This window comes from Lithobates pipiens, unplaced genomic scaffold, assembly GCF_037356315.1.
Source record: "Lithobates pipiens isolate NorthernLeopardFrog02 unplaced genomic scaffold, aLitPip1_a1.2 Scaffold_8, whole genome shotgun sequence".
Lineage (NCBI taxonomy): Eukaryota > Metazoa > Chordata > Amphibia > Anura > Ranidae > Lithobates > Lithobates pipiens.
Window position 1 is genome coordinate 462747696 of NW_027507903.1, and position 15388 is coordinate 462763083.

At 45.0% G+C, this 15388-nt stretch overlaps 1 protein-coding gene and 1 non-coding gene across 3 annotated transcripts in view; both read left to right on the forward strand.

The window, feature by feature from the left end:
- Positions 1 to 3487: 3487 nt before the first annotated feature.
- The window catches only part of FERRY3 (FERRY endosomal RAB5 effector complex subunit 3), a 119438-nt gene continuing 107537 nt past the window's right edge, over positions 3488 to 15388 (forward strand). The window contains exons 1-2 of one of the 2 annotated variants that reach the window (XM_077468504.1): positions 3488 to 3607; positions 13927 to 14118. In XM_077468504.1, coding sequence (XP_077324630.1) covers positions 13941 to 14118 — 178 coding nt within the window. In that variant the 5' untranslated portion in view covers positions 3488 to 3607; positions 13927 to 13940. Of the gene's footprint in view, positions 3662 to 13926; positions 14119 to 15388 lie in introns of both variants that reach the window. The other variant, XM_077468503.1, reaches the window with a different exon arrangement.
- Positions 12654 to 12760, forward strand: LOC143965140 (U6 spliceosomal RNA). The gene has a single exon (XR_013271542.1). It is a non-coding gene; the product is annotated as a U6 spliceosomal RNA (small nuclear RNA).

Below are 15388 nucleotides of genomic sequence, written 5' to 3' on the forward strand. Positions count from 1 at the left end.
GCACCTTCAGTGCTGCTGGAGGCTTTGTAACCGATCACAGGGTGCGCCTGTCCACCCACTCGGTTGATCAACTGACCTTCATAAAGATGAATCAGTCTTGGATCACCACCAGCTACCAAGCACCTGAAGCTGATGTAACCAAATTTTTTTTTTTGAAATGTCACATTCCTTCAAGACTATGCTGATGCTGAGTGACTGTCCTGTTATGTTGACTGACTATCCTCTTCCTCCTCAATGATCCTGCTGATAGCTTGGAAGAACATTTTTAGTTCTGGGTGACGCCACCAGAGGCTAAGTGCCAATTTTTCAGCCCCTGTTTAACAGGGGCATGTAATTACAATTTTTGATGCAATGCTTTGCAGCAGGGCTCATTCCTGCACTCCAACTAGAGTATCTGGGAGAGGTTGCAGTGTCAAGGCACCAGCACCAGTGTCTAAGGCCCAATTTTTCAGCCCCTGTTTAACAGGGGCATGTATTTACATTTTTTGATGCAATTATTTGCAGCAAAGCTCATTCCTGCACTCCAACTAGAGTACCTGGGAGAGGTTGCAGTGCTTGGGCACTAGCACCAGTGGCTAAGGCCCAATTTTTCAGCCCCTGTTTAACGGGGTCATGTAATTAGAATTTTTGATGCAATGCTTTGCAGAAGGGCTCATTCCTGCACTCCAAATAGAGTATCTGGCAGAGGTTGCAGTGTCTTGGTACCAGTACCAGTGGCTAAGGCCCAATTTTTCAGCCCCTGTTTAACAGGGGCATGTAATTACAATTCTTGATATAATATTTCACAGCAGGGCCTGTTCCTGCGCCCACCGAGAGTAACTGTGAGGACTTATAGTGTTGTGGCACCAGAACCACCACCACCACAACCACCAAAGGCCCAATTTTTCTACCACTGTTCAACAATGGCATGTAATTACAATTCTTGATATAATCGTTTGCAGCAGAGCGCTCCAGCGCCCACCAAGAGTCACTTTGAGGGCTTACAGTGTTGTGGCAACACCAACACCTTAGGCCCACATTTCTGCAGAGCATATAGGGCAGGCCCCTACTTTCAAACATCCAACTTACAAACATCTCCTACTTGCAAACGGAAGTAGACAACAGGAAGGGAGATGAAAAAACAGGGGTGATAACAATTCCCTATGTTTTGCAAAAAGCTTAAAAATAGATTTTTTGACTGGAGCTACACTTTAAAAATGTACCAGTTCAAAATTACAAACAGATTCTACTTAACACAACAAACCTACACAGTCCCTGTCCTGTTTGCACCGCCTGTATACTGTTCTGCGTATATAGTGCCTGGGGGCCCCACGCCTTTACTTTTTTTAATTTGGGTGCGGGATTCCCCTTAATATCCGTACAAGACCCAAAGGGGTTGGTAATGGGCAGGAGGGGGGGCAACCCATGCTAGTTTTTTCTCATTGATATTCATACATATTGCCAAAACCAGATATTACATTAAAGCAGTTTTAAATGACTTTTTTTCCGTTAAATGTCATTTTGTGCAGGGGCTGTTCTAAACACGGGAAACACGTGGCACTTCACAGGCATACTATAGACACCCCCCAGGCACGATATTTAAAGGAATATTTCACTTTTTTTTCCACTTTAATCGTCATTAAAATCAGTGCTCCTGAAAAAACAGCCCTTTTTTACATTTTTTTTGCCATTGATCCATGTCCCCTGGGGCAGGAGCCGGGTCCCCAAACCCTTTTTAGGACAATATCTTGCATATTAGCCATTGAAATTAGCACTTTTTATTTCGAACTTTCGAGCCCCATAGACTTCAATGGGGTTCTAAAGTTCGCACTAATTTTCGGTCCATTCCAAAGTTCTGGTGCGAACCGAACCGGGGGGGCGGGGTGTTCGGCTCATCCCTACTAGCCACTAATATATTCTTGTTACTTTAAATTTTTGAGGATACCCCTAGGGCAGTGATGGCAAACCTTGGCACTCCAGATGTTTTGGAACTCCATTTCCCATGATGCTCAACTACACTGCAGAGTGCATGATGGGAAATGTAGTCCTCTTAGCATCACACTGTCGCCCACGCCTTTTTTAATGTTGACAGTTTTCTTGGAGGGATACGTGTGTGATGCTTCCTTTGATGTGGCCCACTGCTCTCCATGCTCTGCCTCTTGGGGGTGATGTTTCGGAAAATGCTTGGCTCCAGTGTTGGTCTATTGACCAGAGGTCTGCCCAGAGGCATTGTTGCTTTTTTTCTGGTGAAGTGGGTTTGTGCATTGTTCCGGATGGCCCCAGTTACTGTGGGGTGTTGGCACCTTCCCCTTCTGGCATTTTTGCAGGTGGGTCTCTGTGGATCAGGCAGACCCGAAGGGCCCTGGTATGGACTGGGGGGGGGGGGGCACATCAATTTTGTTCATTGATTTTTATCTATACTACCAGGATCCGGCAATACATTACAGCCGACTTAAAATCGCAGCAACTTCAAAGTAGCCCCTGCACTATTTTGGTCCCACATTGATTCGACCTCAATAATACACAGGCATTGCATAAAGTTGCATCAAAATCGTGGCAAAATCGCATGACTTTCAGGTTGCAATAGTGGAAACCTAGGCTAATAAGCATGGCAGCAACTGGACTATGCCCAGAAGCCAGCAAATAACAAGGCAGATCAGTAGAAAGTTTCACAGTTTCTAAGCCACTGCTCACACGACTTCATCTGAAATCGCACGATTGTCAGTGCGATTTCGGGTGTGACTTGGAATACACCTGTGCAGCTTTACACCCCTTTCACACTGCCATGACTTGAAAGATTTTGACAAGATTTTAGGGACGGTCTATGGACCTCAACTCACATCAAAGTCAGACCAAAGTAGTACAGGGACTACTTTGAAATGGGTACGACTTGAAGTCGCACAGATATGAATGGTTACTATTGAGAATCATGGGGTATGACTTGTCATGCGACTCTTATGTCCAAAGTCGCAAGAAAAGTCGCACAAGTGCGAAAGGGACCTCATGCACAGATGTCTATGCAAGTCGCACCTGAAATCACCAAAAGTCACGCAGGTCAAAGTCGACGTTGCACCGATTTGAACAGTTCAAATGGGCTGCGACTTGTCTTACGATTTGACCTGTCAGCGTGAATGGTGTACAAAGTATTTGCTGACGTCCCCTCTCCTAAGCCTAGGTTCACACCTATGCATTTTTTTTTTGTGCATTTTCAGTTTTGCAGACACACACTACAGCACATTTAACATGGTTTCCTATGGGTCACGTTCACATCTGGCAATTTTATTTAAAGGGCCAGGGACTTTTTTCTGATTTTTGGTTCCATAGACTTCAATGGATCAAAAACGTGTATTGAAAAACACAAAATGCACCTGGAATATGCAAACTGCAACCTGCATAGGTGTGAATCAGACTTTAGGAGCAGGCACTAGGGCCAAGCAGACAGTGGAGCTGAGCAACTGAGAAGAAGGGTTGTCATCAGAGGGGGGAGGGGCAGTAGTCGGAGACAGAGCTGTAGTCATCCCGGAAGAGGAAAGGGGGAAGAGGAAGAGGGGAAGAGAGTTCACTGGGAGCCGACAACTGCTGAAAAGCAGAGACCAGGGATGGAAGGGCTTCAGGCAAAGGATCCAAGGCAAGGCATTCATGTCTAGCAGCTCCCATCCACTCCATCAGCCTGCACAGCAAGGTAGTCATTGTCAGTCTCAGCAGGGACACCCACAACTGTCAGCTTGTGATGCAGATCTGTTGTTTACATATCCACTCGTGCTACAACAAATTCAATTATTTAACCAATTACGACACACCATTCACACTGGAGCGACTTGTCATGCTTTTTGACAGGTCAAATCGTTACGTACAAGTTGCAGCGATTGCTCTGTTCAAATCGGTGTAACGATGACTTTGCAGTGCCGCACCATTTAAAAAAAAAAGTCATTTCTGCGCTACTTTTGGTGATATCAGGTGCGACTTGCATAGACATCTGTGCGTAAAGCTGCACAGATGTTTTTCAAGTCGCACCTGAAATCGCAGTGACATGCGGCTTTGAAAGTGTGTGATTTCAGATACAGTCGCATGATTTCAAAACCGCAGTCAATGTGAACGGGAGGGGGCTAAGGCCCCTTTCACACTTGTGCGACTTGTTTGGCAACTTGGGACTGCAAAGTCACATGGTAAAGTGTTCTTCCTGATTTCCAATGATAACCATTTATATATGTGTGACTTCTATGTGAGTAGTCTCTATGGTACTTTGGTCTGCCTTTCATGGTCCACAGACCTCAAGTTTACACAGGTATTCCCTGAAACTGCTTGACTTTTAAGTCGCAGCGGTGTGAAAGGGGCCTAACTGTAATGCCTTGTACGCACGGTCAGACATTCCGATTTTGTCCGGAACTGGTGTTGCATACACGCGGTCGGACAAAGTTTTTGGAAAATCCGTTTGTTCGGAACAAGGTGGCATTCGTTGCGTACGACGGGACTACGTAGAGGCTGGTAACCAATAGCTTTGGTCTCATAATTTAATCTGAGCATGCGTGGCACTTTGTCCGTCGGAATTCTCTACAAATAAACGGAAAAAGTCCAATTGGATTTTTTTGTGGGAAAATTTTAGATCCAGCTCTCAATTTTTTTTTTTCGTTGGAATTTCTGACGGAAAAGGTCCAATAGGGCCCACACACGATCAGATTTTCCGACAATATAATCCGATCGGACCTTTTCCGTCTGAATTTCCAACCGTGTGTACAAAGCATTACAGTTGCTATGCAGATTGTGATGAATTTAACCACTTGTCCTCCAGATTTTAACCCCCCCCCCCCCTGCCCCCCTTAACCACTTCAATACAGGGCATTTTCCACCCCTTCCTGCCCAGGCCAATTTTCAGTATTCAGCGCTGTCGCATTTTGAATGACAATTGCGCAGTCATGCAACACTACACAAATGAAGAAATGACGATAGAGCCTTCTTTTGGTGGTATTTGATCATCTGTGCGGTTTTTATTTCTTGCGCTGTAAACAAAAGAAGCGTGATAAGTTTGAAAAAAACAAACACCTTTTTTTTGCTTTTTGCTATAATAAATATCCCAATTATAAAAAAAAAAAACGCCTCAGTTTAGGCTGATATGTATTCTTCTACATATTTTTGGAAAAAAAATTGCAATAAGCGTATATTGATTGGTTTGCGTAAAAGTTATAACGTCTACAAAATAGGGAAAAGATTTATGGCTCTTAAATTTTTTTTTTTTTTTTTTTTACTAGTAATGTCTGCGACTTTTATTGTGACTGTGACATTGTGGTGGACATATTGGACACTTTTGACACCATTTTGGGACCATTCACAATTTTTACAGTGATCTGTGCTATAAAAATGCACTGATTACTGTATAAATGTCACTGTTAGGGAAGGGGTTAACACTAGGTTGCGATCAGGGGGTTAACTGTGTTACCTAGGGAGTGATTCTAACTGTAGGGGGAAGGGACTCATAAGGGGAGGAGACCAGTGTTTCCCCTGACAGGACGTGGATCTGTGTCCCTGCACTGTTACCAGCAATCGCGGGTGCCCGGCAGACATCGCGGCTTCCCGGCGGACATCGTGGCTGCCAGGTACGCGCATTGGCTCGCGAGTGACACGGCGGGCACGCACGTGGCCCCCAGGTGGCTGGGAAGCCCAGGACGTCATATGGCACCCACCCAACATGGGAGATCCCTCCTGTGGACATCATTTGACTATGGGTGGGGAAGCAAGTGGGCCATATTTTGTGAAAAAGCACTATGTGCCTGTCAGAAACCCTGCTCTGGCCCCTCCCCCACCATAGACCCTGCCATATGCAGGCTGCCCAGTGGCCTCAATCCTGGACCCAATTCCCCCCACCCAGCACACTTAGAGCACACAGCCTCAGTGCTGGGTGCCAGGGAACTGCCCCCCTGCTGAACCACCGTCCTGTCCTCCCCAGCTGAGCACCAGGCAGTCTGCATGTGGATTCGCCACATGCAGGCTTGCCGCCGCGCATCCCCCTCTCCTGTCTTAGTGGCCACAGCTCGGTCCTGTAATTCCCATGCCCTGGGAACAAAAGCTTTACCACTTTTTTAAGACTGCGTACAAGTACCAATACTTTTTTTCAAGTACTCGCCAATACCGATACATTTTAAATTTTTTAAACCGCTTCCCGACTGGGCGCACTAAGATGTACGTCGGCAGAATGGCATGGACAGGCAAATGGGCGTACAGGTATGTCCCTTTTGAATTTGCCGCCGTACCATCGATCGGAGATGCCCGCGATCATCTCATGGGGAGGAATAACGGGGAGATGCCAATGTAGTGATCTGTAAAACACAGCCACGCCCCCCACAGTTAGAAACCCATCCCTAGGACACACTTAGCTCCTACACTGGCACCTCTTGGTTAACCCCTTCACTGCCAGTGTCATTTGCTGTATAAATTAGAATGGTGTCAAAAATGTCCGATGTGTCCGCCATAGTGTTACAGTCACAATAGAAATGGCTGATCGCTGCCATTACAAGTAATACAAATTTTTTTGAGGATATTTATTATAGCAAAAAGTAAAAAATAATGCGTTTTTTATTTTTTTTTTTTTTAAAGTGTCGCTCTTTTTTTTTGTTTATAGCGCAAAAAATAAACCACAGAGGTGATCAAATACCACCAAAAGAAAGCACTATTTGTGGGGAAAAAAGGACGTCAATTTTGTTTGGGAGCCACGTTGCATGACTGCACAATTGTCAGTTAAAGCGACGCAGTGCCGAATCGCAAAAAGTGCTCTGGTCTTAAGCCAGCAAAATGGTCCGGGGCTTAGACTGTGTCAGTAGTGTGTTTTCGTGTGTAGTATTTTATTTTTTTTTTACAATTTATTTACAAGGTTTTTTTGGGGTGGGGGAGTGGATGGTGTCAGTGGGTTTTTTATTATTTTTACAATTTAACCTTTTTTCAATATATATATTTTTTATGACAATCTTCCCTCCTCCTCCATATCAGGGGTCTTAATAGACCCCTGAAATCCCCCCTTTGAGAAAGGGAAAGGGACAAAGATTCCCCAGTTCCAGCTGCACTGACCATGAATGGAAAGGAGATAGCGGCTCCTCTCCATTCATAAATTGAAGCATCGTAAACACACACAAATGCGATGCTCAGTTAAGAATTGACAGTTAGTGATTACTGACTGTCCATTCAAGAAGGAAGGAGACGGTAAATTACATATTTACCGGCTCCTTCTGCCGCTCTCCATCCTGACAGATCGAGCATGGAGGGGGACCGCAGGGGGATTTGGTGGACAGTCGGGGATGATCAACTCAGCGCTGGGGGGGGGGGGGGGGTTACAATCACTGATCACCATGTACTGTATGCATTTCAATACTGTCAGTGAAATGTATACAGGGAATTCAGTGATTGTACTTGGGCAAATGCTCAGTATTGGTATCCGTGCAACCCTAGCAAATTTAAACTGTTATATAAGCTGTACACTCACTACTTTACAGTGTAGCAAATTTGCAATTTCTTCAGTGTTGTCACATTAAAAGATAAATAAAATATTTACAAAAATGTGAGGGGTGTATAATTTCTCAGTTAAAAGAATAAAAACATTATATACACACACACACTCACTATAAAAAAAATCTAAAAAGACCCCAGATCCTTCCATAAAGCTTGCCTGTCACTGCCTATTACTGTAACAAGGGATGTTTACATTCCTTGTGACAGCAGAAAAAAAAAGTGAAAGCACCCCATCCCTCAGTGCTAAGGCACCGAAAGCGAACACATACGTAAGTCATGTCTGCAAATGTAAGCAGTGTTCAAACCACATATGAGGTATTGCTGGGATCATTAGAGCGAGAGCAATAATTCTAGTTCAAGACCTCATCTGTAATGGCCCGTACACGATCCTGAAATTGTGCGAAAATACAGATTATTTTTATTCATTAAAATATTTAAAAGACTGCTGCACAAATACAGTGCGTTATTAAATATTGCAACGATGGCCATTTTATTCTCTAGGGTTTCTGCTTTTACAATTATCATTATATAAGGTTTGGGATATTAAGTAATTTTCCAGCAAAAAAGTACAGATTTTAACGTAAGCAACAAATGTCAGAAGAAGGCCCGGTCTTTAAGTTTTTAAGGTATTAGCCAGTGCATTCCAATGAGACAACAAATATAAAAGAACTAAGGTTAAACCTGGGTGACTTATATTTATTAATTTATGTTTTTTCTCTAAAAAGGCATATCAAAGAGAAAAAAAATGGCCCTTAAAAAAACTAAGGCTGAGGTGTCAATGTTGGCATTCCAACATTACAAGGAATACAATAAGAAATGCAAGAGGGCAATCAGAGGGTAAAAAGGGAAAAAAAGAAAATCCCCCACCCCACATTTTACAAAAGCGAGGTGAGAGCGTGTTGGTTACAAATGAGAGAGAGAAGGCAACTGTACTAAATGCATTCTTCTCCTCAGCTTTTACCAAGGAAAAGGAGGGGTATGATAATTTAACACTGTATTGTTAGTAACACAGCATGGACTGTGTCCTTGTGGCTAACAGAATCCAATGTCCAAAAGACTTGAAAAACTTAAAGCAAATAAATGACCAGGACCAGATGGCTTAAAGCCAAGAGTCCTCAAAGAACTTAGCCAGGTAACAGCCAGACCATTAATCCTAATTTTTATGGACAGCTTAGAGACTGGGATGGTACCAACTGATTGGTGAAAAGCCAATGTGTTACCAATATTTTAAAAAGAGCAGATAAATATATTAGGGGTGCAATGGATCAAAAAACTCACGGATCGGATCGTTCATCTAATCATTTTTCAGATCAGCAAATAATAATTGAATTTGCAAAAACCTGTGATAATGCCACCACCATATAGTCCCCACTGCAATATACATCTCCCCCACTGTAATATCCATGTCATCCCCCCCAATGTAATATTGGCTGAGCATGGATGGGTATTGGCAGGGTATTGCTGGGTATTGCAGATTATTGCTAGGGAATTGCTGGGTATTGCAGAATATTGGCAGAGTAAGTATTGTCGGGGTAAGTATTGCAGAGTATTGTCAGGGTATTGCTCGGATGGCTGTGGCTACCATCCGATTTCTCCCCTCCACTGTACAGATCAGTACAGAGAGGGGAGAGAGGAACCGGCGTCGTTATTACAGGTGATGGCTCCGTGACGGATCGATCACATTGTAAATGCCGACGGGTGTACCAAGATGGCCGCTGCTTCGGAATTAGGCCAAAGCCGCTGCCTTTCCTAAGGCCGAGACCCTGGAGCGCTCCGCGGATCGTGGAGTGTGCCGATCCGAGTGGGGTGACCCGTTCGGATTGGTGCCGATCCGTTGCACCCCATATATAGTTATTCTGGAAACTACAGGCCAGTCAGTCTAACATCGATAGTATGTAAGCTACTGGAGGGAATGATAAGGAAATATACCCAATAATTTGCTTATGAATGCGGTATCATTGGTAGTAATCAACATTGATTTAAAAAAGATCATTCTTGCCAGATCAATCTGTTAACATTCTATGAGGAAGTGCGCTGTCATGTAGACGTGGTGTATCTGGATTTTGCAAAAGCATTTGATACAGCCTCCTATTAACGATTAGGCTCCTTTCACATGGGTGTTCCTCATGTCCTTTTTTCATCCATCTGTTGACAGATGAAAAACAGAGAGCAATGCATTCCCATGGGCAAACGGATGTAAACGGATGATGTGGGGGTTTCTGTGTGTACTGCAGACAAGGGGTGTGTGTGTGTGTGTGTGTACTGCACAAACCCAGGCCACAAAGGACCTGTCACATCTATGCTATCACATATTGGTCCCCTATGTGATAGCAATAATATATCATAAGTTAAAAATAAACATTTAAAAAGACAGACACATGAAAAGTTTAAAAAAAAAGGATGGGGGGGGGTAATGGAGCCTCCCCACCCACATATACACAGGCAAACACACAAAAATGGATTAGTTGTGACACCTACGTTAAAAAAAAAAACGCAATTGTGCTATACATGTTACATATCACAACGCACGCCAGAATAAGATCAATCAAGGCACCAAAGCCCCTGGGTAACGCTAAACTGATGACCTGTAGGGGCTTTTAAAGCATCACCTATGAAAAATATAGGGTATTGACTTGCAACTTCATCTTTTATATTTTGACAAACCATGATTACCACAAATCATTAACGTTAGTGTATTTTTTACTGAAATATTTGTATTTTATAAATCGTTGTGCTAATATCATATGACATAAAACAATGGATCTACCAGAACTTTATTCTCTAGGCTGTCTGCTTTCAGAAAATATACAATGTTTGGGGGTTTAAAGTAATCTTCGGGGCTAAAATAATTGTAATCATGTAAACCAAATCATTAAAAAGAGTGGAAAGAATGGCTCCAGGAATTCTATTGGTTAAGGGCACAAGTGGATGTGAAAAACTGATATAAAAAAAGATCAAACATTTTTGAAAAAAAAAAAACTGATGTGTAAAATGAAGTAAACTGATCTGTGTTTTTTATTTTATTTATTTTTTCGCATTATTCAGGCTTTAGATTTAAAGTCTCTCTTGTGGTTAACATACAACTGCTGTTGTGAATTCTCATGTGCAGTTGTTTCCCTAAGGGTCCGTTCACACAGGGGCAACACGACTTGTAGGCGACTTGAGTGAGGCAACTTGTACACGACTTGAGTTAAGATCACAGCGCGACTTGGGACGACTTCAACACGACTTGTGATGACTTCAACCTGACTTGGGACGACTTACAAGTCGCCCCAGGCCAGGCGACTTTTGCCGTGGCCAAGCAGAGAATGAGCTCAAGGGGGAACTCCACGCTAAATTTCTGAAAAAAAATTGGCGTGGGTTCCCCCTCCGAGAGCATACCAGGCCCTTAGGTCTGGTATGGATTCCAAGGGAAACCCCCTACGCCGAAAAAACGGCATGGGGGTCCCCCCCAGATCCACACCAGACCCTTATCCGAGCACGCTACCCGGCCGGCCAGGAAAGGGGGTGGGGACGAGCGGCCGTACCAGGCCGCGTGCCCTCAACATGGAGGGTGCCTTGGGGGAGGGGGGGGCGTGCGCCCCCCCCACCCCAAAGCACCTTGTCCCCATGTTGATGAGGACAAGGGCCTCTTCCCGACAACCCTGGCCGTTGGTTGTCGGGGTCTGCGGGCGAGGGGCTTATCGGAATCCGCGAGCCCCCTTTAATAAGGGGGCCCCCATATCCCGGCCCCCCACCCTATGTGAATGAGTATGGGGTACAATGTACCCCTACCCATTCACCTGTGAAATAAAGTACAAAAAAAAACACAACACAGGGTTAAAATATTTTATTGCACAGCTCCGGGGGTCTTCCGTCTTCGGGGGTCTTCTCGCCGGACTCCTCCGCTATCTTCTTGTAGCTCTTTTGCTAGCGGAGGAGTCCGGCTTTCTTCCTCGCCGCCGGCCTCTTCTCCCGACTTCGGGGGTCTTGTCCCCCTCTTCGGTTCTTCTGCCGGGCCACCGCGCCTTCTTATAGCTCTTTTAGAGGCGGTGGCCCGGTCTTCTGTCGCCGCCGCCGCCGCCTTCCATTCTTCTTCTTCTTCTCCAGGAGATGTTGACACGACGCTCTCTCCGGCCACAATGCCAGGGACGCGCTCCGCTGCCACTTATATAGGGACAATGGGTTGATGTCACATGGGTTGATGTCACATGGGTTGGTCACATGGGTTGATGTCACATGGTAAGGGGGCGGGGTCACCATGTTGAGGGCCCCCCCCCTCCCCCAAGGCACCCCCCCCATGTTGAGGGCACGCGGCCTGGTACGGCTCAGGAGGGGGGGGCCGCCCTCTTGTCCCCACCCCCTTTCCTGGCCGGCCGGGTAGCGTGCTCGGATAAGGGTCTGGGGGGGACCCCCACGCCGTTTTTTCGGCGTAGGGGGTTCCCCTTGGAATCCATACAAGACCTAAGGGCCTGGTATGCTCTCGGAGGGGGAACCCACGCCAAATTTTTTTCAGAAATTTGGCGTGGAGTTCCCTCTTGAGAGCTAATAATTCTGTCAGAGTCGCCTCCGTATAGACGGAGATCCGACTTGGAGGCGATCTCCATTGAAATCAATGGGTACCGGTCGCCTACAAGTCGGATAGAAGTAGTACAGGAACCTTTTCTGAAGTCGGAGCGACTTCAGTAGTGTGCATTAAGACGGCTCTCATTCACTTACATTGCTTTTTAAATGTTGTCCGTCCTGAGGCGACTAGGGGCGACTTGAAGTCGGATCAGGAGTTGCCCCTGTGTGAACGGACCCTAAGGATCATGTACTCAGACTCAGATTTCACCATGCTCATCCTGTTGCTCTGTTACAGGCCTCTTGCAGCAGCTGACCTAGCCCTGTGTGCCAGGATGACTAGCTCCTGCACATGCGCAGGAATGATGTCATCCTCTGCTGGCCAATGAAGGGCCCCGAAATGTGCCACACAGAAGAAGATGCCAATGCCAGATCTCCTTTTAGTTCCACTTTAAGTGTATGTAAAAGCAAACTACTTTTTTTTTATTTATTTTTTTTGGCCGATTAACAATGAAAAAGTCACTCCCACTCAATTAAAATCCTTGCAGTGTACATGGATCACCTGGGGGCATGTTGTGTTTTTTTTTTTTTTTTCTGAAAAAAGTGGAGTTACTCTTTAAAGTAAAAACCTGAAGATAGTGCTTGCTTCGGCAGCACATATACTAAAATTGGAACGATACAGAGAAGATTAGCATGGCCCCTGCACAAGGATGACACGCAAATTCGTGAAGCGTTCCATAAAAAATAAAGAGGGGGGAAAAAAAAAACTGAAGATAACTGTACCCCCCAATATCTTTACCAGGTGTCTAACTCCCCGTGATGCCACTGGACTCCCATAGTGTTTACAGCCTTGCCATAGAAATCTTCTCCAATGCTGCCTACACAGTCTCTTCCGCTGAATGGGCTAAATCCATACTGTTGGAGCAACGCACTATTCAAGTCTATGGTGAAGTGCTGCACAGAGTCAGACCACATTTTTGACCTGAGGTTGTTGGAGGACGCGACCAAATCTTCCAACTTTCTGAGATAGGAATGAGGGACACCTATTAGCAAAAGTATATAGGCACAGGACACCCCTCCTGTCACACCCCCATAAAGGAGAATTGTACAAAATAAAAGATTAGTTAAACCCATAAGTGCGCTTTTTATTTTATTTTTATTTATTTTTTTATAACACTGGTTTTTCTTTATATTGGCCTTTGGACTTTACAAATGCAGCAATTTAGAAATTGGATGAAATGTTTAGCACTGGGAAAAGTGCATTTTACTTACAACTATATAGATCAGACTAAAATGAGGAGGAAAGGGACATAGGGACTTTGTTTTCCGAATGAGGGACAGTTGTGAGCTATGCGCCACCACCCTAAGAAAGAGGCAGGCTAGGTGGGTTTTAGCTTACAGTGGTTTAGGGAGCTGGAGAAATTTAAATTCTAAAGTGAGCCTGCCCTTTAAAGCCCTCCCCACTAACTTATACTCCTCTCTTTTCATTGCGCCCTTGTTGCTCTTTCCTCCTGATGTCTGTTGGTGTCAGAAGGACTGGTGACATTACCTCCTCCGCTAGACCAGAGTGGTGATTACATGCTTCCACCCACTTAGAAGTACCACGTTTTTTTTGCAGTTGCAGCCAGAGAAGGCGCATCAGGGGAGCCCAATAGATAATTATAAGGTGGTTGGAGGTCCAGTGACAACGGTAAAATTTAGAATCGCACAACGCTTTGTCCGGTAACAATGGTCACTAGAATAGAAAGCGAGGACAAATCTCCAAAGCGGGGACACAGACCGCAATAAAACCTGACAGGGGCTCTAATTTTGAACTAGTCTGTTCAAAAATGGCTTCTTCATTGTGTTTTTGTGTCTTGTACTGTATATGTTGAGCCTTTTTAGTGCTTTGTGTGTTATTTTCTTTTGTAGTTTACGAATACAGGATGAAGCCTGGAAAAGGAAAAGCAAGTTACACAGAGAGGGACTTTATATACAAGTTCCATGCTGGGTCTCAGAGCTTCGTCCTGACTGTGCCCCTCCAGTTCCCGGTTCAGGAGAATCTGGATCACTTACATGGAAGATTAATGCTGCTCCATGATTTGCCCTGTTTTATTGACCAAGGTATGTATGTAGTCCGTGTCGGGGAGGCAAGCTCAACGCTGGTCTGTGCAGGAGTGTTCTTCACTTTCATTGGTCAAGTACAGACAGCGGGCAGATTTTACAGTCTGTTGTGCAGAGATCAGTAGCTGAGCTGTCTCTGCTGCGGGGTAGAGGGGGGTGCTACAAGATAGAAAGAAAGGTGTGAGAGTTTCCTCCATCCCTTTTTTTTCTTTTTCCTTTTTTTTTTTTTCCTGTTGTGTACATTTTCTAAACTTTTTAGTTTTCATGGCATTCCTTATTTTAAACCTAAGCAAGCCATAGATTGCAGGAAAGAAATTTGCTTGATTCCTTCAACCCGTTTAGTGCTGTTGGGGAATCCCTCCCGCATTGCTATTGTGCTCTGCCTGTGGGGAGCCTTCCCTGCCTGCAGAACACAATGATTACTACTGGTGGCTATAACCGCTGGCAGTAATCGTATGCAATAAGTCAGACAGGCTGGTTATACTGAAGTTGACCAATTGATGGACTTAAGTACAACCAGCCTGCCTATACATAGATCGAATCTTGCCCGGTTCAGCAGGGATTCAATCAATCTTTGGCCAGCTTTAGTGATGTCATCATTGGATCTCTGTTCTTATCCTTTCAATGCAGGCAGATTATGGTTAGCAGGATGCTGTACAGAGATTTCTGAAAACATCACAGCACCCTACAGCAATACTCCACTCGGTAGTCCTCAGCCCCTGGCACTTAGGAGGAGTAATGCTAATATGAAGATACCTTGAAGGTTGGATGTCAGTCTGATGGAGTATGTTCTCAGGCAGACTACATTTTGCAGGCACACGGCCCTAGCTAACGCACAAATGTGATACTGAGTCTCCATCCTTGAAAGAAGTGAAATCCTGTGAATGAAAGGGGTGGGCCAGGAAGAGTGAGGCTTGGGAGTTAAGAACTGATTGATTCTTGACATCTCCTATCTGACTGCAGTGTAAGCAATTTGTCAGGTCAACTGAGTCCAGTTGACAGATGCACCATGTTTGGGTCTGGAGTGCACCGCAAGGTAGTGGACCCTACAGCTGACCTCTGCGGATGGAGCTCTAGGATATATAGGAGAGTAGGTACTCTGTAGTACCAACAAGGATGACCCTGGGAACTCGAGCATGAGATTTTCCAGCGCGTGGAATCTAAGAGCCAGTGGGTGTTCACCAGAGGCCCTTAGTGGTGGGGATGGATTTATCTGCAGTCTGGCTCCAGGTCGCAACCCCTAGGACCTATCAGATAACGCTCACTATAG